At 48.4% G+C, this 25,593-nt stretch overlaps 1 protein-coding gene across 21 annotated transcripts in view; it reads right to left on the bottom strand.

Annotated features, from left to right (window-relative positions):
* Positions 1-25,593, bottom strand: part of NEB (nebulin) — a 197,437-nt gene that overhangs the window by 27,242 nt on the left and 144,602 nt on the right. For all 21 annotated transcript variants that reach the window (XM_072122519.1, XM_072122521.1, XM_072122523.1 and 18 more), the window contains one exon: positions 10,374-10,478. In XM_072122519.1, the coding sequence (XP_071978620.1) occupies positions 10,374-10,478 (105 nt within the window). The remainder of the gene's footprint in view (positions 1-10,373; positions 10,479-25,593) is intronic.

Below are 25,593 nucleotides of genomic sequence, written 5' to 3'. Positions count from 1 at the left end.
AGGGGATCCCCACCACTCAGATACCTGGCACAGGCTATAGCTAATGCACTGGTGCAGGGGATCCCCACCACTCAGAAGCCTGTCACAGGCTATAGCTAATGCACTGGTGCAGGAGATCCCCACCACTCAGAAGCCTGGCACAGGCTATAGCTAATGCACTAGTGCAGGAGATCCCCACCACTCAGAAGCCTGGCACAGGCTATAGCTAATGCACTGGTGCAGGGGATCCCCACCACTCAGATACCTGGCACAGGCTATAGCTAATGCACTGGTGCAGGGGATCCCCACCACTCAGAAGCCTGGCACAGGCTATAGCTAATGCACTGGTGCAGGAGATCCCCACCACTCAGATACCTGGCACAGGCTATAGCTAATGCACTGGTGCAGGAGATCCCCACCACTCAGAAGCCTGGCACAGGCTATAGCTAATGCACTGGTGAAGGAGATTCCCACCACTCAGATACCTGGCACAGGCTATAGCTAATGCACTGGTGCAGGGGATCCCCACCACTCAGATGCCTGGCACAGGCTATAGCTAATGCACTGGTGCAGGGGATCTCCACCACTCAGAAGCCTGGCACAGGCTATAGCTAATGCACTGGTGCAGGGGATCCCCACCACTCAGATACCTGGCACAGGCTATAGCTAATGCACTGGTGCAGGATATCCCCACCACTCAGATGCCTGGCACAGGCTATAGCTAATGCACTGGTGCAGGGGATCTCCACCACTCAGAAGCCTGGCACAGGCTATAGCTAATGCACTGGTGCAGGAGATCCCCACCACTCAGATACCTGGCACAGGCTATAGCTAATGCACTGGTGCAGGAGATCCCCACCACACAGATACCTGGCACAGGCTATAGCTAATGCACTGGTGCAGGAGATCCCCACCACTCAGATGCCTGGCACAGGCTATAGCTAATGCCCTGGTGCAGGAGATCCCCACCACTCAGATACCTGGCACAGGCTATAGCTAATGCACTGGTGCAGGAGATCCCCACCACTCAGAAGCCTGGCACAGGCTATAGCTAATGCACTGGTGCAGGAGATCCCCACCACTCAGAAGCCTGGCACAGGCTATAGCTAATGCACTGGTGCAGGAGATCCCCACCACTCAGAAGCCTGGCACAGGCTATAGCTAATGCACTGGTGCAGGAGATCCCCACCACTCAGAAGCCTGGCACAGGCTATAGTTAATGCACTGGTGCAGGAGATCCCCACCACTCAGATACCTGGCACAGGCTATAGCTAATGCACTGGTGCAGGAGATCCCCACCACTCAGATACCTGGCACAGGCTATAGCTAATGCACTGGTGCAGGGGATCCCCACCACTCAGAAGCCTGGCACAGGCTATAGCTAATGCACTGGTGCAGGGGATCCCCACCACTCAGAAGCCTGGCACAGGCTATAGCTAATGCACTGGTGCAGGAGATCCCCACCACTCAGAAGACTGGAACAGGCTATAGCTAATGCACTGGTGCAGGAGATCCCCACCACTCACAAGCCTGGCACAGGCTATAGCTAATGCACTGGTGCAGGAGATCCCCACCACTCAGATACCTGGCACAGGCTATAGCTAATGCACTGGTGCAGGGGATCCCCACCACTCAGATACCTGGCACAGGCTATAGCTAATGCACTGGTGCAGGAGATCCCCACCACTCAGAAGCCTGGCACAGGCTATAGCTAATGCACTGGTGCAGGAGATTCCCACCACTCAGATACCTGGCACAGGCTATAGCTAATGCACTGGTGCAGGAGATCCCCACCACTCAGATACCTGGCACAGGCTATAGCTAATGCACTGGTGCCGGAGATCCCCACCACTCAGAAGCCTGGCACAGGCTGTAGCTAATGCACTGGTGCAGGAGATCCCCACCACTCAGAAGCCTGGCACAGGCTTTAGCTAATGCACTGGTGCAGGAGATCCCCACCACTCAGATACCTGGCACAGGCTATAGCTAATGCACTGGTGCAGGAGATCCCCACCACACAGATACCTGGCACAGGCTATAGCTAATGCACTGGTGCAGGAGATCCCCACCACTCAGAAGACTGGAACAGGCTATAGCTAATGCACTGGTGCAGGGGATCCCCACCACTCAGATACCTGGCACAGGCTATAGCTAATGCACTGGTGCAGGAGATCCCCACCACACAGATACCTGGCACAGGCTATAGCTAATGCACTGGTGCAGGAGATCCCCACCACTCAGAAGACTGGAACAGGCTATAGCTAATGCACTGGTGCAGGGGATCCCCACCACTCAGAAGCCTGGCACAGGCTATAGCTAATGCACTGGTGCAGGAGATCCCCACCACTCAGAAGCCTGGCACAGGCTATAGCTAATGCACTGGTGCAGGAGATCCCCACCACTCAGAAGCCTGGCACAGGCTATAGTTAATGCACTGGTGCAGGGGATCCCCACCACTCAGATACCTGGCACAGGCTATAGCTAATGCACTGGTGCAAGGGATCCCCACCACTCAGATACCTGGCACAGGCTATAGCTAATGCACTGGTGCAGGGGATCCCCACCACTCAGATACCTGGCACAGGCTATAGCTAATGCACTGGTGCAGGAGATCCCCACCACTCAGAAGCCTGGCACAGGCTATAGCTAATGCACTGGTGCAGGGGATCCCCACCACTCAGAAGCCTGACACAGGCTATAGCTAATGCACTGGTGCAGGGGATCCCCACCACTCAGATACCTGGCACAGGCTATAGCTAATGCACTGGTGCAGGAGATCCCCACCACACAGATACCTGGCACAGGCTATAGCTAATGCACTGGTGCAGGAGATCCCCACCACTCAGAAGCCTGGCACAGGCTATAGCTAATGCACTGGTGCAGGGGATCCCCACCACTCAGATACCTGGCACAGACTATAGCTAATGCACTGGTGCAGGGGATCCCCACCACTCAGATACCTGGCACAGGCTATAGCTAATGCACTGGTGCAGGAGATCCCCACCACTCAGATACCTGGCACAGGCTATAGCTAATGCACTGGTGCAGGAGATCCCCACCACTCAGATGCCTGGCACAGGCTATAGCTAATGCACTGGTGCAGGGGATCTCCACCACTCAGAAGCCTGGCACAGGCTATAGCTAATGCACTAGTGCAGGGGATCCCCACCACTCAGATACCTGGCACAGGCTATAGCTAATGCACTGGTGCAGGAGATCCCCACCACTCAGATACCTGGCACACGCTATAGCTAATGCACTGGTGCAGGAGATCCCCACCACTCAGAAGCCTGGCACAGGCTATAGCTAATGCACTAGTGCAGGGGATCCCCACCACTCAGATACCTGGCACAGGCTATAGCTAATGCACTGGTGCAGGAGATCCCCACCACTCAGATACCTGGCACAGGCTATAGCTAATGCACTGGTGCAGGGGATCCCCACCACTCAGAAGCCTGGCACAGGCTATAGCTAATGCACTAGTGCAGGGGATCCCCACCACTCAGATACCTGGCACAGGCTATAGCTAATGCACTGGTGCAGGGGATCCCCACCACTCAGATACCTGGCACAGGCTATAGCTAATGCACTGGTGCAGGGGATCCCCACCACTCAGATACCTGGCACAGACTATAGCTAATGCACTGGTGCAGGGGATCCCCACCACTCAGATACCTGGCACAGGCTATAGCTAATGCACTGGTGCAGGGGATCCTCACCACTCAGAAGCCTGGCACAGGCTATAGCTAATGCACTGGTGCAGGAGATCCCCACCACTCAGATACCTGGCACAGGCTATAGCTAATGCACTGATGCAGGAGATCCCCACCACACAGATACCTGGCACATGCTATAGCTAATGCACTGGTGCAGGAGATCCCCACCACTCAGAAGACTGGAACAGGCTATAGCTAATGCACTGGTGCAGGAGATCCCCACCACTCAGAAGCCTGGCACAGGCTATAGCTAATGCACTGGTGCAGGAGATCCCCACCACTCAGAAGCCTGGCACAGGCTATAGCTAATGCACTGGTGCAGGAGATCCCCACCACTCAGAAGCCTGGCACAGGCTATAGTTAATGCACTGGTGCAGGAGATCCCCACCACTCAGATACCTGGCACAGGCTATAGCTAATGCACTGGTGCAGGAGATCCCCACCACTCAGATACCTGGCACAGGCTATAGCTAATGCACTGGTGCAGGGGATCCCCACCACTCAGAAGCCTGGCACAGGCTATAGCTAATGCACTGGTGCAGGGGATCCCCACCACTCAGAAGCCTGGCACAGGCTATAGCTAATGCACTGGTGCAGGAGATCCCCACCACTCAGAAGACTGGAACAGGCTATAGCTAATGCACTGGTGCAGGAGATCCCCACCACTCACAAGCCTGGCACAGGCTATAGCTAATGCACTGGTGCAGGAGATCCCCACCACTCAGATACCTGGCACAGGCTATAGCTAATGCACTGGTGCAGGGGATCCCCACCACTCAGATACCTGGCACAGGCTATAGCTAATGCACTGGTGCAGGAGATCCCCACCACTCAGAAGCCTGGCACAGGCTATAGCTAATGCACTGGTGCAGGAGATTCCCACCACTCAGATACCTGGCACAGGCTATAGCTAATGCACTGGTGCAGGAGATCCCCACCACTCAGATACCTGGCACAGGCTATAGCTAATGCACTGGTGCCGGAGATCCCCACCACTCAGAAGCCTGGCACAGGCTGTAGCTAATGCACTGGTGCAGGAGATCCCCACCACTCAGAAGCCTGGCACAGGCTTTAGCTAATGCACTGGTGCAGGAGATCCCCACCACTCAGATACCTGGCACAGGCTATAGCTAATGCACTGGTGCAGGAGATCCCCACCACTCAGATACCTGGCACAGGCTATAGCTAATGCACTGGTGCAGGAGATCCCCACCACTCAGATACCTGGCACAGGCTATAGCTAATGCACTGGTGCAGGAGATTCCCACCACTCACAAGCCTGGCACAGGCTATAGCTAATGCACTGGTGCAGGAGATCCCCACCACTCAGAAGCCTGGCACAGGCTATAGCTAATGCACTGGTGCAGGAGATCCCCACCACTCAGATACCTGGCACAGGCTATAGCTAATGCACTGGTGCAGGGGATCCCCACCACTCAGATACCTGGCACAGGCTATAGCTAATGCACTGGTGCAAGGGATCCCCACCACTCAGATACCTGGCACAGGCTATAGCTAATGCACTGGTGCAGGGGATCCCCACCACTCAGATACCTGGCACAGGCTATAGCTAATGCACTGGTGCAGGGGATCCCCACCACTCAGATACCTGGCACAGGCTATAGCTAATGCACTGGTGCAGGAGATCCCCACCACACAGATACCTGGCACAGGCTATAGCTAATGCACTGGTGCAGGAGATCCCCACCACTCAGAAGCCTGGCACAGGCTGTAGCTAATGCACTGGTGCAGGAGATCCCCACCACTCAGATACCTGGCACAGGCTATAGCTAATGCACTGGTGCAGGAGATCCCCACCACACAGATACCTGGCACAGGCTATAGCTAATGCACTGGTGCAGGAGATCCCCACCACTCAGAAGACTGGAACAGGCTATAGCTAATGCACTGGTGCAGGAGATCCCCACCACTCAGAAGCCTGGCACAGGCTATAGCTAATGCACTGGTGCAGGAGATCCCCACCACTCAGAAGCCTGGCACAGGCTATAGCTAATGCACTGGTGCAGGAGATCCCCACCACTCAGAAGCCTGGCACAGGCTATAGCTAATGCACTGGTGCAGGAGATCCCCACCACTCAGAAGCCTGGCACAGGCTATAGTTAATGCACTGGTGCAGGAGATCCCCACCACTCAGATACCTGGCACAGGCTATAGCTAATGCACTGGTGCAGGAGATCCCCACCACTCAGATACCTGGCACAGGCTATAGCTAATGCACTGGTGCAGGGGATCCCCACCACTCAGAAGCCTGGCACAGGCTATAGCTAATGCACTGGTGCAGGGGATCCCCACCACTCAGAAGCCTGGCACAGGCTATAGCTAATGCACTGGTGCAGGAGATCCCCACCACTCAGAAGACTGGAACAGGCTATAGCTAATGCACTGGTGCAGGAGATCCCCACCACTCACAAGCCTGGCACAGGCTATAGCTAATGCACTGGTGCAGGAGATCCCCACCACTCAGATACCTGGCACAGGCTATAGCTAATACACTGGTGCAGGGGATCCCCACCACTCAGAAGACTGGCACAGGCTATAGCTAATGCACTGGTGCAGGAGATCCCCACCACTCAGATACCTGGCACAGGCTATAGCTAATGCACTGGTGCAGGGGATCCCCACCACTCAGATACCTGGCACAGGCTATAGCTAATGCACTGGTGCAGGAGATCCCCACCACTCAGAAGCCTGGCACAAGCTATAGCTAATGCACTGGTGCAGGAGATCCCCACCACTCAGATACCTGGCACAGGCTATAGCTAATGCACTGGTGCAGGAGATCCCCACCACTCAGATACCTGGCACAGGCTATAGCTAATGCACTGGTGCAGGAGATCCCCACCACTCAGATACCTGGCACAGGCTATAGCTAATGCACTGGTGCAGGAGATCCCCACCACTCAGATACCTGGCACAGGCTATAGCTAATGCACTGGTGCAGGGGATCCCCACCACTCAGATACCTGGCACAGGCTATAGCTAATGCACTGGTGCAGGAGATCCCCACCACTCAGATACCTGGCACAGGCTATAGCTAATGCACTGGTGCAGGAGATCCCCACCACTCAGATACCTGGCACAGGCTATAGCTAATGCACTGGTGCAGGAGATTCCCACCACTCAGATACCTGGCACAGGCTATAGCTAATGCACTGGTGCAGGAGATCCCCACCACTCAGATACCTGGCACAGGCTATAGCTAATGCACTGGTGCCGGAGATCCCCACCACTCAGAAGCCTGGCACAGGCTGTAGCTAATGCACTGGTGCAGGAGATCCCCACCACTCAGAAGCCTGGCACAGGCTTTAGCTAATGCACTGGTGCAGGAGATCCCCACCACTCAGATACCTGGCACAGGCTATAGCTAATGCACTGGTGCAGGAGATCCCCACCACTCAGATACCTGGCACAGGCTATAGCTAATGCACTGGTGCAGGAGATCCCCACCACTCAGATACCTGGCACAGGCTATAGCTAATGCACTGGTGCAGGAGATTCCCACCACTCACAAGCCTGGCACAGGCTATAGCTAATGCACTGGTGCAGGAGATCCCCACCACTCAGAAGCCTGGCACAGGCTATAGCTAATGCACTGGTGCAGGAGATCCCCACCACTCAGATACCTGGCACAGGCTATAGCTAATGCACTGGTGCAGGGGATCCCCACCACTCAGATACCTGGCACAGGCTATAGCTAATGCACTGGTGCAAGGGATCCCCACCACTCAGATACCTGGCACAGGCTATAGCTAATGCACTGGTGCAGGGGATCCCCACCACTCAGATACCTGGCACAGGCTATAGCTAATGCACTGGTGCAGGGGATCCCCACCACTCAGATACCTGGCACAGGCTATAGCTAATGCACTGGTGCAGGAGATCCCCACCACTCAGAAGCCTGGCACAGGCTATAGCTAATGCACTGGTGCAGGGGATCCCCACCACTCAGAAGCCTGACACAGGCTATAGCTAATGCACTGGTGCAGGGGATCCCCACCACTCAGATACCTGGCACAGGCTATAGCTAATGCACTGGTGCAGGAGATCCCCACCACACAGATACCTGGCACAGGCTATAGCTAATGCACTGGTGCAGGAGATCCCCACCACTCAGAAGCCTGGCACAGGCTGTAGCTAATGCACTGGTGCAGGAGATCCCCACCACTCAGATACCTGGCACAGGCTATAGCTAATGCACTGGTGCAGGAGATCCCCACCACACAGATACCTGGCACAGGCTATAGCTAATGCACTGGTGCAGGAGATCCCCACCACTCAGAAGACTGGAACAGGCTATAGCTAATGCACTGGTGCAGGAGATCCCCACCACTCAGAAGCCTGGCACAGGCTATAGCTAATGCACTGGTGCAGGAGATCCCCACCACTCAGAAGCCTGGCACAGGCTATAGCTAATGCACTGGTGCAGGGGATCCCCACCACTCAGATACCTGGCACAGGCTATAGCTAATGCACTGGTGCAGGAGATCCCCACCACTCAGAAGCCTGGCACAGGCTATAGCTAATGCACTGGTGCAGGAGATCCCCACCACTCAGAAGCCTGGCACAGGCTATAGCTGATGCACTGGTGCAGGGGATCCCCACCACTCAGATACCTGGCACAGGCTATAGCTAATGCACTGGTGCAGGGGATCCCCACCACTCAGATACCTGGCACAGGCTATAGCTAATGCACTGGTGCAGGAGATCCCCACCACTCAGAAGCCTGGCACAGGCTATAGCTAATGCACTGGTGCAGGGGATCCCCACCACTCAGATACCTGGCACAGGCTATAGCTAATGCACTGGTGCAGGAGATCCCCACCACTCAGAAGCCTGGCACAGGCTATAGCTAATGCACTGGTGCAGGAGATCCCCACCACTCAGAAGCCTGGCACAGGAGATCCCCACCACTCAGATACCTGGCACAGGCTATAGCTAATGCACTGGTGCAGGGGATCCCCACCACTCAGAAGCCTGGCACAGGCCATAGCTAATGCACTGGTGCAGGGGATCCCCACCACTCAGAAGCCTGGCACAGGCTATAGCTAATGCACTGGTGCAGGAGATCCCCACCACTCAGATACCTGGCACAGGCTATAGCTAATGCACTGGTGCAGGAGATCCCCACCACTCAGATACCTGGCACACGCTATAGCTAATGCACTGGTGCAGGAGATCCCCACCACTCAGATACCTGGCACAGGCTATAGCTAATGCACTGGTGCAGGAGATCCCCACCACTCAGATACCTGGCACAGGCTATAGCTAATGCACTGGTGCAGGGGATCCCCGCCACTCAGATACCTGGCACAGGCTATAGCTAATGCACTGGTGCAGGGGAACCCCACCATTCAGAAGACTGGCACAGGCTATAGCTAATGCACTGGTGCAGGGGATCCCCACCACTCAGATACCTGGCACAGGCTATAGCTAATGCACTGGTGCAGGGGATCCCCACCACTCAGAAGACTGGCATGGCTTACTGGATGCCCGTCCATGACCACTGGGTGTGGAGATGCTGTAATGGGGGGAATAGTTGTGATTCCTTGGCTGCCAGTACAAGCCTTGATAAATACCCCCTGTAGGCTCCGCTATTTACGACGGTCCCATTGCCATGAACAGAGAGTGAAAGCGCATGCACTGCAAAATTTGACTGCACTGCAGATCAGCAGACCACCGTTCCCGAGAGGTGGGACCTATATCTATCATCATACAAACAGAAGGTTTCAGAATTGGAAGGAAATACATAGACCACACTGAAGTCTGCATGGAGCAGATCTTATACCGGCATGTCTCAGCTTGTATAAGTTTTCCATTTAACATAAACATTAACTTGAAAATTCTCTGATGAAAAAGACCAACATATCGGTTCATATACAGAGACAGTAGAACAAGCACGGATCCAACCGGATCCAACATATGGTGGTCCAAATATATAGGAAAATATTTGGGAGAAGTAAAATGGAAGATTAAACAAAATACAATCTGCCCTCAAGACCAAAAGCACAAGAACAGCAAATAAACAAAAATATTCAGAAATTATTTCCATAAATTAACTTAAAATGTCAAATGTATAAAGTTTTACTGCATCAACGTCTACAATGCAAAGAATCGATAAAATAAAAAATAATGCAAAAATCTAACATGTAAAATGTACAAATATTTTTGGTATCTTATCTTAAAATCAAAGAAATTATTAAAATGAAATATGTCTAAGGAGCAACAAAATGAAATAATGCACAAGGTCCAGCTTTTAAAAGTCTGTGTTCAGCAATTTTTATAAAAGTATTGATGAGTGATCCAAAAGAACTGGTTCAGATTGGTGCGGGTCTAAATAGCCAACATCCCCACAAATCAGCTGTTGTCAGTAGACAGCTCCATTCTCAGTGTAGTTTAGCTGCAGTACCTTGTCTGACCAGCACACAGAGAGCGGCGCTGTCTGCTTCCTCTTCTACTCTGCTAAGAAAGCTGATTTATAGGGGAGCCAAGTGTCCGACCCCCATGAACCTGATACTAAGGACCTTTTAAATGGATTTGTAATGCTGGACAATCCCTTTAATTGTATTATCTCATTCTAATTGGTTATAAATTTATCTAAAAAATCTTTTAAATACAGGAGCCTGGAGCAATGGCTGTAAAATATAGGGGGACACTTACCTCGCTTTGCATGTGCTGAGCCTCTTTAGCCGTCACGTAGGTCGGGGTCTCAAAGTCCAGCATAGCTTTACCTCTTTCTTTTTCATATTTCTCCTTATATTTGACCTAATTTTAGTAAAGAAACAGTAAAAATAGTCAATCGCACAGAATTTTTCATCATTTTCTGACTATAAATATAAAGACTTCTAGTAAAATGATTTCCTGGGATTTGCCAGTTGTGATTTGTCCGGGGTGAAGCCCGGTGTCTGCGAGATCTTCATGGTGAATACAATGCCCCCCCCCCCCCGGTCTCACTGATTCCCATCACCTAAAAATCTCATTTTCAGGAGTGAAGTGAAATCAGTGGGAGACGCTTGATCCCGGACGCGCTGCGCGGATGATAATAATTATCACTTAATGTTCTGCTCTTCGCCTCTGAGACGAGGACTTTGCGCTTTACAGCTGGAAAGGAAATGAATTGTTATTTTTAAATCAAATACGTGAATTACATAAAGGGATTGTCCACGTTCAACAAATAATTGATATTGTGTAATCAAAAGTTCCACCATTTTCCCAAATACTTTCTGTATCAATTCCTCACAGTTTTCTAGATCTCCGATTCCTGTCATTTTATAGGAAACTTTGTTGTTCCCGTTTCTAGCAGTCTGTCCCTGGTCCTGTAATGTCACACAGGTGCACGGCTCATTATATCCCTGGTCCTGTAATGTCACACAGATGCACTGCATTTAATTTCCCTGGTCATGTCATGTCACACAGGTGCACGGCTGGTAATATCCCTGGTCCTGTAATGTCACACAGGTGCATTGCTATTAATATCCCTGGGCATTTGATGTCACACAGGTGCACTGCTTTTAATATCCCTAAGCATGTGATGTCACACAGGTGCACGGCTCATTATATCCCTGGTCATGTGATGTCACACAGCTGCACAGCTCATTATATCCCTGGTCATGTGATGTCACACAGGTGCACGGCTCGTTATATACCTGGTCATGTGATGTCACACAGATGCATGGCTCGTTATATCCCTGGTCATGTGATGTCACACAGGTGCAGGGCTCCTTATATCCCTGGTCATCTGATGTCCCACATGTGCAAAGCTCGTTATATCCCTGGTCATGTGATGTCACACAGGCGCACAGCTCGTTATATGTCTCTGGTAATATGATGTTACACAGGTGCATGATTGTAGCACAGCTTTGTGACCCACATGGCTTGTATCCTCTCCTGTATATAACCCCTCACATGCCCTGTATCCTCTCCTGTATATAACTCCTCACATGGCTTGTATCCTCTCCTGTATATAACCCCTCACATGGCTTGTATCCTCTCCTGTATATAACCCTCACATGGCTTGTATCCTCTCCTGTATATAACCCCTCACATGGCTTGTATCCTCTCCTGTATATAACCCCTCACAGGGCTTGTATCCTCTCCTGTATATAACCTCTCACATGGCTTGTATCATCTCCTGTATATAACCCCTCACATGGCTTGTATCCTCTCCTGTATATAACCCCTCACATGGCTTGTATCCTCTCCTGTATATAACCCCTCACATGGCTTGTATCCTCTCCTGTATATAACCCCTCACATGGCTTGTATCCTCTCCTGTATATAACCCCCTCACATGGCTTGTATCCTCTCCTGTATATAACCCCTCACATGGCTTGTATGCTCTCCTGTATATAACCCCTCACAGGGCTTGTATCCTCTCCTGTATATAACCTCTCACATGGCTCGTATCCTCTCCTGTATATAACCCCTCACATGGCTTGTATCCTCTCCTGTATATAACCCCTCACATGGCTTGTATCCTCTCCTGTATATAACCCCCTCACATGGCTTGTATCCTCTCCTGTATATAACCCCCTCACATGGCTTGTATCCTCTCCTGTATATAACCCCTCACATGGCTTGTATCCTCTCCTGTATATAACCCCTCACATGGCTTGTGTCCTCTCCCGTATATAACCCCTCACATGGCCTGTATCCTCTCCTGTATATAACCCCTCACATGGCTTGTATCCTCTCCTGTATATAACCCCTCACGTGGCTTGTATCCTCTCCTGTATATAACCTCTCACATGGCTTGTATCCTCTCCTGTATAAAACCCCTCACATGGCTTGTATCCTCTCCTGTATATAACCCTCACATGGCTTGTGTCCTCTCCTGTATATAACCCCTCTCATGGCTTGTGTCCTCTCCTGTATATAACCCCTCACATGGCTTGTATCCTCTCCTATATATAACCCCCTAACATGTCCTGTATCCTCTCCTGTATATAACCCCTCACATGGCTTGTATCCTCTTCTGTATATAAACCCTCACATGGCTTGTGTCCTCTCCTGTATATAACCCCTCACATGGCTTGTATCCTCTTCTGTATATAAACCCTCACATGGCTTGTGTCCTCTCCTGTATATAACCCCTCACATGGCTTGTATCATGTCCTGTATATAACCCATCACATGGCTTGTATCCTCTCCTGTATATAACCCCTAACATGGCTTGTATCCTCATCTGTATATAACCCCTCACATGGCTTGTGTCCTCTCCTGTATATAACCTCTCACATGGCTTGTATCCTCTCCTGTATATAACCCCTCACATGGCTTGTATCCTCTTCTGTATATAACCCCTCACATGGCTTGTATCCTCTCCTGTATATAACCCCTCACATGGCTTGTATCCTCTCCTGTATATAACTCCTCACATGGCTTGTATCCTCTCCTGTATATAACTCCTCACATGGCTTGTGTCCTCTCCTGTATATAACCCCTCACATGGCTTGTATCTTCTCCTGTATATAACCCCTCACATGGCTTGTATCCTCTCCTGTATATAACTCCTCACATGGCTTGTGTCCTCTCCTGTATATAACCCCTGACATGGCTTGTATCCTCTCCTATATATAACCCCCTCACATGTCCTGTATCCTCTCCTGTATATCACCCCTCACATGGCTTGTATCTTCTCCTGTATATAACCCCTCACATGGCTTGTATCCTCTCCTGTATATAACCCCTCACATGGCTTGTATCCTCTCCTGTATATAACCCCTCACATGGCTTGTATCCTCTCCTGTATATAACCCTCACATGGCTTGTATCATCTCCTGTATATAACCCCTTACATGGCTTGTATCCTCTCCTGTATATAACCCCCTCACATGGCTTGTATCCTCTCCTGTATATAACCCCTCACATGGCTTGTGTCCTCTCCTGTATATAACCCCTCACATGGCTTGTATCCTCTCCTGTATATAACCCCTCACAAGGCTTGTATCCTCTCCTGTATATAACCCCTCACATGGCTTGTATCCTCTCCTGTATATAACCCCTCACATGGCTTGTATCCTCTCCTGTATATAACCCCTCACATGGCTTGTATCCTCTCCTGTATATAACCCTCACATGGCTTGTATCCTCTCCTGTATAAAACCCCTCACATGGCTTGTATCCTCTCCTGTATATAACCCCTCACATGGCTTGTATCCTCTCCTGTATATAACCCCTCACATGTCTTGTATCCTCTCCTGTATATAACCCCCTTACATGGCTTGTATCCTCTCCTGTATATAACCCCTCACATGGCTTGTATCCTCTCCTGTATATAACCCCTCACATGGCCTGTATCCTCTCCTGTATATAACCCCTCACATGGCTTGTATCATCTCCTGTATATAACCCCCTCACATGGCTTGTATCCTCTCCTGTATATAACCTCCCACATGGCTTGTGTCCTCTCCTGTATATAACCCCTCACATGGCTTGTGTCCTCTCCTGTATATAACCCCTCACATGTCCTGTATCCTCTCCTGTATATAACCCCTCACATGTCCTGTATCCTCTCCTGTATATAACCCCTCACATGGCTTGTATCCTCTCCTGTATATAACCTCTCACATGGCTTGTGTCCTCTCCTGTATATAACCCCCTCACACGGCTTGTATCCTCTCCTATATATAACCCCCTCACATGTCCTGTATCCTCTCCTGTATATAACCCCTCACATGGCTTGTATCCTCTCCTATATATAACCCCCTCACATGTCCTGTATCCTCTCCTGTATATCACCCCTCACATGGCTTGTATCCTCTCCTGTATATAACCCCTCACATGGCTTATATCCTCTCCTGTATATAACCCCCTCACATGGCTTGTATCCTCTCCTGTATATAACCCCTCACATGGCTTGTATCCTCTCCTGTATATAACCCCTCACATGTCTTGTATCCTCTCCTGTATATAACCCCTTACATGGCTTGTATCCTCTCCTGTATATAACCCCTCACATGGCTTGTATCGTCTCCTGTATATAACCCCTCACATGGCTTGTATCCTCTCCTGTATATAACCCCCTCACATGGCTTGTATCCTCTCCTGTATATAACCCCCTCACATGGCTTGTATCCTCTCCTGTATATAACCCCTCACATGGCTTGCATCCTCTCCTGTATATAACCCGTCACATGGCTTGTGTCCTCTCTTGTATATAATTCTTTACATGGATTGTGTCCTCTCCTGTATATAACCCCCTCACATGGCTTGTATCCTCTCCTGTATATAACCCCCTCACATGGCTTGTATCCTCTCCTGTATATAACCCCTCACATGGCTTGTATCCTCTCCTGTATATAACCCCTCACATGGCTTGCATCCTCTCCTGTATATAACCCCTCACATGGCTTGTGTCCTCTCCTGTATATAATTCTTTACATGGATTGTGTCCTCTCCTGTATATAACCCCCTCACATGGCTTGTATCCTCTCCTGTATATAACCCCCTCGCATGGCTTGTATCCTCTCCTGTATATAACCCCTCACATGGCCTGTATCCTCTCCTGTATATAACCCCCTCACATGGCTTGTATCCTCTCCTGTATATAACCCCTCACATGGCTTGTATCCTCTCCTGTATATAACCCTCACATGGCTTGTATCCTCTCCTGTATATAACCCCTCACATGGCTTGTATCCTCTCCTGTATATAACCCCTCACATGGCTTGTATCATCTCCTGTATATAACCCCCTCACATGGCTTGTATCCTCTCCTGTATATAACCCCCTCACATGGCTTGTATCCTCTCCTGTATATAACCCCTCACATGGCTTGTATCCTCTCCTGTATATAACCCCTCACATGGCTTGTATCCTCTCCTGTATATAACCCTCACATGGCTTGTATCCTCTCCTGTATATAACCCCTCACATGTCTTGTATCCTCTCCTGTATATAACCCCTCACATGGCTTGTATCATCTCCTGTATATAACCCCCTCACATGGCTTGTATCCTCTCCTGTATATAACCTCTCACATGGCTTGTGTCCTCTCCTGTATATAACCCCTCACATGGCTTGTGTCCTCTCCTGTATATAACCCCTCACATGTCCTGTATCCTCTCCTGTATATAACCCCTCACATGTCCTGTATCCTCTCCTGTATATAACCCCTCACATGGCTTGTATCCTCTCCTGTATATAACCCCTCACATGGCTTGTATCCTCTCCTGTATATAACCTCTCACACGGCTTGTGTCCTCTCCTGTATATAACCCCCTCACACGGCTTGTATCCTCTCCTATATATAACCCCCTCACATGTCCTGTATCCTCTCCTGTATATAACCCCTCACATGGCTTGTATCCTCTCCTATATATAACCCCCTCACATGTCCTGTATCCTCTCCTGTATATCACCCCTCACATGGCTTGTATCCTCTCCTGTATATAACCCCTTACATGGCTTGTATCCTCTCCTGTATATAACCCCTCACATGGCTTGTATCCTCTCCTGTATATAACCCCTCACATGTCTTGTATCCTCTCCTGTATATAACCCCTTACATGGCTTGTATCCTCTCCTGTATATAACCCCTCACATGGCTTGTATCGTCTCCTGTATATAACCCCTCACATGGCTTGTATCCTCTCCTGTATATAACCCCCTCACATGGCTTGTATCCTCTCCTGTATATAACCCCCTCACATGGCTTGTATCCTCTCCTGTATATAACCCCTCACATGGCTTGCATCCTCTCCTGTATATAACCCGTCACATGGCTTGTGTCCTCTCTTGTATATAATTCTTTACATGGATTGTGTCCTCTCCTGTATATAACCCCCTCACATGGCTTGTATCCTCTCCTGTATATAACCCCCTCACATGGCTTGTATCCTCTCCTGTATATAACCCCTCACATGGCTTGTATCCTCTCCTGTATATAACCCCTCACATGGCTTGCATCCTCTCCTGTATATAACCCCTCACATGGCTTGTGTCCTCTCCTGTATATAATTCTTTACATGGATTGTGTCCTCTCCTGTATATAACCCCCTCACATGGCTTGTATCCTCTCCTGTATATAACCCCCTCGCATGGCTTGTATCCTCTCCTGTATATAACCCCTCACATGGCCTGTATCCTCTCCTGTATATAACCCCCTCACATGGCTTGTATCCTCTCCTGTATATAACCCCTCACATGGCTTGTATCCTCTCCTGTATATAACCCTCACATGGCTTGTATCCTCTCCTGTATATAACCCCTCACATGGCTTGTATCCTCTCCTGTATATAACCCCTCACATGGCTTGTATCATCTCCTGTATATAACCCCCTCACATGGCTTGTATCCTCTCCTGTATATAACCCCCTCACATGGCTTGTATCCTCTCCTGTATATAACCCCTCACATGGCTTGTATCCTCTCCTGTATATAACCCCTCACATGGCTTGTATCCTCTCCTGTATATAACCCTCACATGGCTTGTATCCTCTCCTGTATATAACCCCTCACATGTCTTGTATCCTCTCCTGTATATAACCCCTCACATGGCTTGTATCATCTCCTGTATATAACCCCCTCACATGGCTTGTATCCTCTCCTGTATATAACCTCTCACATGGCTTGTGTCCTCTCCTGTATATAACCCCTCACATGGCTTGTATCCTCTCTGTATATAACCCCTCACATGGCTTGTATCCTCTCCTGTATATAACCCCTCACATGTGTCCTCTCCTGTATATAACCCCTCACATGGCTTGTGTCCTCTCCTGTATATAACCCCTCACATGGCTTGTATCCTCTCTGTATATAACCCCTCACATGGCTTGTATCCTCTCCTGTATATAACCCCTCACATGTGTCCTCTCCTGTATATAACCTCTCACATGGCTTGTGTCCTCTCCTGTATATAACCCCTCACATGGCTTGTGTCCTCTCTGTATATAACCCCTCACATGGCTTGTATCCTCTCCTGTATATAACCCCTCACATGGCTTGTGTCCTCTCCTGTATATAACCCCTCACATGTCCTGTATCCTCTCCTGTATATAACCCCTCACATGTCCTGTATCCTCTCCTGTATATAACCCCTCACATGGCTTGTGTCCTCTCCTGTATATAACCCCCTCACATGGCTTGTATCCTCTCCTGTATATAACCCCTCACATGACTTGTATCCTCTCCTGTATATAACCCCTCACATGGCTTGTATCCTCTCCTGTATATAACCTCTCACACGGCTTGTGTCCTCTCCTGTATATAACCCCCTCACACGGCTTGTATCCTCTCCTATATATAACCCCCTCACATGTCCTGTATCCTCTCCTGTATATAACCCCTCACATGGCTTGTATCCTCTCCTATATATAACCCCCTCACATGTCCTGTATCCTCTCCTGTATATCACCCCTCACATGGCTTGTATCCTCTCCTGTATATAACCCCTTACATGGCTTGTATCCTCTCCTGTATATAACCCCTCACATGGCTTGTATCCTCTCCTGTATATAACCCCTCACATGGCTTATATCCTCTCCTGTATATAACCCCCTCACATGGCTTGTATCCTCTCCTGTATATAACCCCCTCACATGGCTTGTATCCTCTCCTGTATATAACCCCTCACATGGCTTGCATCCTCTCCTGTATATAACTCCTCACATGGCTTGATATAACCCCTCACATGGCTTATATCCTCTCCTGTATATAACCCCTCACATGGCTTGTATCCTCTCCTGTATATAACCCCTCACATGGCTTGTATCCTCTCCTAAAAATAACCCCCTCACATGGCTTGTGTCCTCTCCTGTATATAACCCCTCACATGGCTTGTATCCTCTCCTGTATATAACCCCTCACATGGCTTGTATCCTCTCCTGTATATAACCCCTCACATGGCTTGTATCCTCTCCTAAAAATAACCCCCTCACATGGCTTGTATCCTCTCCTGTATATAACCCCTCACATGGCTTGTATCCTCTCCTGTATATAACCCCTCACATGGCTTGTATCCTCTCCTGTATATAACCCCTCACATGGCTTATATCCTCTCCTGTATATAACCCCCTCACATGGCTTGTATCCTCTCCTGTATATAACCCCCTCACATGGCTTGTATCCTCTCCTGTATATAACCCCTCACATGGCTTGCATCCTCTCCTGTATATAACTCCTCACATGGCTTGATATAACCCCTCACATGGCTTATATCCTCTCCTGTATATAACCCCTCACATGGCTTGTATCCTCTCCTGTATATAACCCCTCACATGGCTTGTATCCTCTCCTAAAAATAACCCCCTCACATGGCTTGTGTCCTCTCCTGTATATAACCCCTCACATGGCTTGTATCCTCTCCTGTATATAACCCCTCACATGGCTTGTATCCTCTCCTGTATATAACCCCTCACATGGCTTGTATCCTCTCCTAAAAATAACCCCCTCACATGGCTTGTATCCTCTCCTGTATATAACCCCTCACATGGCTTGTATCCTCTCCTGTATATAACCCCTCACATGGCTTGTATCCTCTCCTGTATATAACCCCTCACATGGCTTGCATCCTCTCCTAAAAATAACCCCCTCACATGGCTTGTATCCTCTCCTGTATATAACCCCTCACATGGCTTGTATCCTCTCCTGAATATAACCCCTCACATGGCTTGTATCCTCTCCTGTATATAACCCCTCACATGGCTTGTATCTTCTCCTGTATATAACCACTCACATGGCTTGTATCCTCTCCTGTATATAACCCCTCACATGGCTTGTGTCCTCTCCTGTATATAACCCCCCACATGGCTTGTATCCTCTCCTGTATATAACCCCTCACATGGCTTGTGTCCTCTCCTGTATATAACCCCTCACATGGCTTGTGTCCTCTCCTGAATATAACCCCTCACATGGCTTGTATCCTCTCCTGTATATAACCCCTCACATGGCTTGTGTCCTCTCCTGTATATAACCCCCTCACATGGCTTGTATCCTCTCCTATATATAACCCCTCACATGGCTTGTGTCCTCTCCTGTATATAACCCCTCACATGGCTTGTATCCTCTCCTGAATATAACCCCTCACATGGCTTGTGTCCTCTCCTGAATATAACCCCTCACATGGCTTGTATCCTCTCCTGTATATAACTCCTCACATGGCTTGTATCCTCTCCTGTATATAACCCCTCACATGGCATGTATCTTCTCCTGTATATAACCCCTCACATGGCTTGTAACCTCTCCTGTATATAACCCTCACATGGCTTGTATCCTCTCCTGTATATAACCCCTCACATGGCTTGTATCATCTCCTGTATATAACCTCTCACATGGCTTGTATCCTCTTCTGTATATAACCCCTCCCATGTATCCTCTCCTGTATATAACCCCTCACATGGCTTGTATCATCTCCTGTATATATCCTCTCACATGGCTTGTATCATCTCCTGTATATAACCTCTCACATGGCTTGTATCCTCTCCTGTATATAACCCCTCACATGGCTTGTATCCTCTCCTGTATATAACCCCTCCCATGTATCCTCTCCTGTATATAACCCCTCACATGGCTTGTATCATCTCCTGTATATAACCTCTCACATGGCTTGTATCCTCTCCTGTATATAACCCCTCCCATGTATCCTCTCCTGTATATAACCCCTCACATGGCTTGTATGCTCTCCTGTATATAACCTCTCACATGGCTTGTATCATCTCCTGTATATAACCCCTCACATGGCTTGTATCATCTCCTGTATATAACCCCTCACAAGGCTTGTATCATCTCCTGTATATAACCTCTCACATGGCTTGTATCCTCTCCTGTATATAACCCCTCCCATGTATCCTCTCCTGTATATAACCCCTCACATGGCTTGTATGCTCTCCTGTATATAACCTCTCACATGGCTTGTATCCTCTCCTGTATATAACCCCTCCCATGTATCCTCTCCTGTATATAACCCCTCACATGGCTTGTATGCTCTCCTGTATATAACCTCTCACATGGCTTGTATCCTCTCCTGTATATAACCCCTCCCATGGCTTGTATGCTCTCCTGTATATAACCTCTCACATGTCCTGTATCCTCTCCTGTATATAGCCCCTCACATGGCTTGTATCCTCTCCTGTATATAACCCCTCACATGGCTTGTATCCTCTCCTGTATATAACCCCTCACATGGCTTGTATGCTCTCCTGTATATAACCTCTCACATGTCCTGTATCCTCTCCTGTATATAACCCCTCACATGGCTTGTATCCTCTCCTGTATATAACCCCTCACATGGCTTGTATCCTCTCCTGTATATAACCCCCTCACATGGCTTGTGTCCTCTCCTGTATATAACCCCTCTCATGGCTTGTATCCTCTCCTGAATATAACCCCTCACATGGCTTGTATCTTCTCCTGTATATAACCACTCACATGGCTTGTATCCTCTCCTGTATATAACCCCTCACATGGCTTGTATCCTCTCCTGTATATAACCCCTTACATGGCTTGTGTCCTCTCCTGTATATAACCCCTCACATGGCTTGTATCCTCTCCTGTATATAACCCCTCACATGGCTTGTGTCCTCTCCTGTATATAACCCCTCACATGGCTTGTGTCCTCTCCTGAATATAACTCCTCATATGGCTTGTATCCTCTCCTGTATATAACCCCTCACATGGCTTGTATCCTCTCCTGTATATAACCCCTCACATGACTTGTATCCTCTCCTGTATATAACCCCTCACATGACTTGTATCCTCTCCTGTATATAACCCCTCACATGACTTGTATCCTCTCCTGTATATAACCCCTCACATGACTTGTATCCTCTCCTGTATATAACCCCTCACATGACTTGTATCCTCTCCTGTATATAACCCCTCACATGGCTTGTGTCCTCTCCTGTATATAACCCCCTCACATGGCTTGTATCCTCTCCTGTATATAACCCCTCACATGGCTTGTATCCTCTCCTGTATATAACCTCTCACATGGCTTGTGTCCTCTCCTGTATATAACCCCTCACATGGCTTGTATCCTCTCCTGAATTTAACCCCTCACATGGCTTGCATCCTCTCCTGTATATAACCCCCTCACATGGCTTGTATCCTCTCCTGTATATAACCCCTCACATGGCTTGTATCCTCTCCTGTATATAACATCTCACATGGCTTGTGTCCTCTCCTGTATATAACCCCTCACATGACTTGTATCATCTCCTGTATATAACCTCTCACATGGCTTGTATCATCTCCTGTATATAACCTCTCACATGGCTTGTATCCTCTCCTGTATATAACCCCTCACATGGCTTGTATCCTCTCCTGTATATAACCCCTCCCATGTATCCTCTCCTGTATATAACCCCTCACATGGCTTGTATCATCTCCTGTATATAACCTCTCACATGGCTTGTATCCTCTCCTGTATATAACCCCTCCCATGTATCCTCTCCTGTATATAACCCCTCACATGGCTTGTATGCTCTCCTGTATATAACCTCTCACATGGCTTGTATCATCTCCTGTATATAACCCCTCACATGGCTTGTATCATCTCCTGTATATAACCTCTCACATGGCTTGTATCCTCTCCTGTATATAACCCCTCCCATGTATCCTCTCCTGTATATAACCCCTCACATGGCTTGTATGCTCTCCTGTATATAACCTCTCACATGGCTTGTATCCTCTCCTGTATATAACCCCTCCCATGTATCCTCTCCTGTATATAACCCCTCACATGGCTTGTATGCTCTCCTGTATATAACCTCTCACATGGCTTGTATCCTCTCCTGTATATAACCCCTCCCATGGCTTGTATGCTCTCCTGTATATAACCTCTCACATGTCCTGTATCCTCTCCTGTATATAGCCCCTCACATGGCTTGTATCCTCTCCTGTATATAACCCCTCACATGGCTTGCATCCTCTCCTGTATATAACCCCTCACATGGCTTGTATGCTCTCCTGTATATAACCTCTCACATGTCCTGTATCCTCTCCTGTATATAACCCCTCACATGGCTTGTATCCTCTCCTGTATATAACCCCTCACATGGCTTGTATCCTCTCCTGTATATAACCCCCTCACATGGCTTGTGTCCTCTCCTGTATATAACCCCTCTCATGGCTTGTATCCTCTCCTGAATATAACCCCTCACATGGCTTGTATCTTCTCCTGTATATAACCACTCACATGGCTTGTATCCTCTCCTGTATATAACCCCTCACATGGCTTGTATCCTCTCCTGTATATAACCCCTTACATGGCTTGTGTCCTCTCCTGTATATAACCCCTCTCATGGCTTGTATCCTCTCCTGAATATAACCCCTCACATGGCTTGTATCTTCTCCTGTATATAACCCCTCACATGGCTTGTATCCTCTCCTGTATATAACCCCTCACATGGCTTGTGTCCTCTCCTGTATATAACCCCTCACATGGCTTGTGTCCTCTCCTGAATATAACTCCTCATATGGCTTGTATCCTCTCCTGTATATAACCCCTCACATGGCTTGTATCCTCTCCTGTATATAACCCCTCACATGACTTGTATCCTCTCCTGTATATAACCCCTCACATGACTTGTATCCTCTCCTGTATATAACCCCTCACATGACTTGTATCCTCTCCTGTATATAACCCCTCACATGACTTGTATCCTCTCCTGTATATAACCCCTCACATGACTTGTATCCTCTCCTGTATATAACCCCTCACATGGCTTGTGTCCTCTCCTGTATATAACCCCCTCACATGGCTTGTATCCTCTCCTGTATATAACCCCTCACATGGCTTGTATCCTCTCCTGTATATAACCTCTCACATGGCTTGTGTCCTCTCCTGTATATAACCCCTCACATGGCTTGTATCCTCTCCTGAATATAACCCCTCACATGGCTTGCATCCTCTCCTGTATATAACCCCCTCACATGGCTTGTATCCTCTCCTGTATATAACCCCTCACATGGCTTGTATCCTCTCCTGTATATAACATCTCACATGGCTTGTGTCCTCTCCTGTATATAACCCCTCACATGACTTGTATCCTCTCCTGTATATAACCTCTCACATGGCTTGTGTCCTCTCCTGTATATAACCCCTCACATGGCTTGTATCCTCTCCTGAATATAACCCCTCACATGGCTTGTGTCCTCTCCTGAATATAACCCCCTCACATGGCTTGTATCCTCTCCTGTATATAACCCCTCACATGGCTTGTGTCCTCTCCTGTATATAACCCCTCACATGGCTTGTATCCTCTCCTGTATATAACCCCTCACATGGCTTGTGTCCTCTCCTGTATATAACCCCCTCACATGGCTTGTATCCTCTCCTGAATATAACCCCTCACATGGCTTGTATCCTCTCCTGTATATAACCTCTCACATGGCTTGTATCCTCTCCTGTATATAACCCCTCACATGGTTTGTATCTTCTCCTGTATATAACACCTCACATGGCTTGTATCTTCTCCTGTATATAACCCCTCACATGGCTTGTATCCTCTCCTGTATATAACACCTCACATGGCTTGTATCTTCTCCTGTATATAACCCCCTCACATGTCTTGTATCCTCTCCTGTATATAACCCCTCACATGTCTTGTATCCTCTCCTGTATATAACCCCTCACATGTCTTGTATCCTCTCCTGTATATAACCCCTCACATGGCTTGTATCCTCTCCTGTATATAACCCCCTCACATGGCTTGTATCCTCTCCTGTATATAACCCCTCACATGGCTTGTGTCCTCTCCTGTATATAACCCCTCACATGGCTTGTATCCTCTCCTGTATATAACCCCTCACATGGCTTGTATCCTCTCCTGTATATAACCCCTCACATGGCTTGTGTCCTCTCCTGTATATAACCCCTCACATGGCTTGTATCCTCTCCTGTATATAACCCCTCACATGGCTTGTGTCCTCTCCTGTATATAACCCCTCACATGGCTTGTATCCTCTCCTGTATATAATCCCTCACATGGCTTGTATCCTCTCCTGTATATAACCCCTCACATGGCTTGTATCCTCTCCTGTATATAACCCCTCACATGGCTTGTATCCTCTCCTGTATATAACCCCTCACATGGCTTGTATCCTCTCCTGTATATAATCTCTCACATGACTTGTATCCTCTCCTGTATATAACCCCTCACATGTATCCTCTCCTGTATATAACCCCTCACATGGCTTGTGTCCTCTCCTGTATATAACCCCTCACATGTATCCTCTCCTGTATATAACCCCTCACATGGCTTGTGTCCTCTCCTGTATATAACCCCTCACATGGCTTGTATCCTCTCCTGTATACAACCCCCTCACATGGCTTGTATTCTGTTAAATGAGTCTTTTTCGTTTCGATATTATTTAACTTATATATAAAAATCACATTGATAAACTTAAAATGTATAAACGATTCATAATTTTATTTTGACTAATCTGAGCAGAAAATGTCTTCAGGAAAGTAACTTTGCAGATATGAATAGTACAAGTTAACACCTCAAGGAACCTTACAACATCATTTATCTTCTTTCTGCAGGCTCTTTGGCTCTTTTCATCCTCATTCCTAATCTGCTTTCATTATAATATTTCTGCTGAACTCTGTTGCCACAAACATTGTTACTCCCCATTAGACTACTGACTACTGCAAAGCTTGCACTGAAACTGAACATCGCCATAGTACATAGCACATAGTACATAGCACATAGTACATAGCACATAGCACATAGCACATAGTACATAGCACACAGCACACAGCACACAGCACACAGTACACAGCACACAGCACACAACACATAGTACACAGCACATAGCACATAGTACACAGTACATAGCACATAGCACATAGTACACAGTACATAGCACATAGTACATAGTACATAGCACATAGTACATAGTACATAGCACATAGCACATAGTACATAGCACACAGCAC

The sequence above is a fragment of the Engystomops pustulosus genome, chromosome 8, assembly GCF_040894005.1.
Source record: "Engystomops pustulosus chromosome 8, aEngPut4.maternal, whole genome shotgun sequence".
NCBI lineage: Eukaryota > Metazoa > Chordata > Amphibia > Anura > Leptodactylidae > Engystomops > Engystomops pustulosus.
This window is presented reverse-complemented; position numbering and strand designations above follow the sequence as displayed.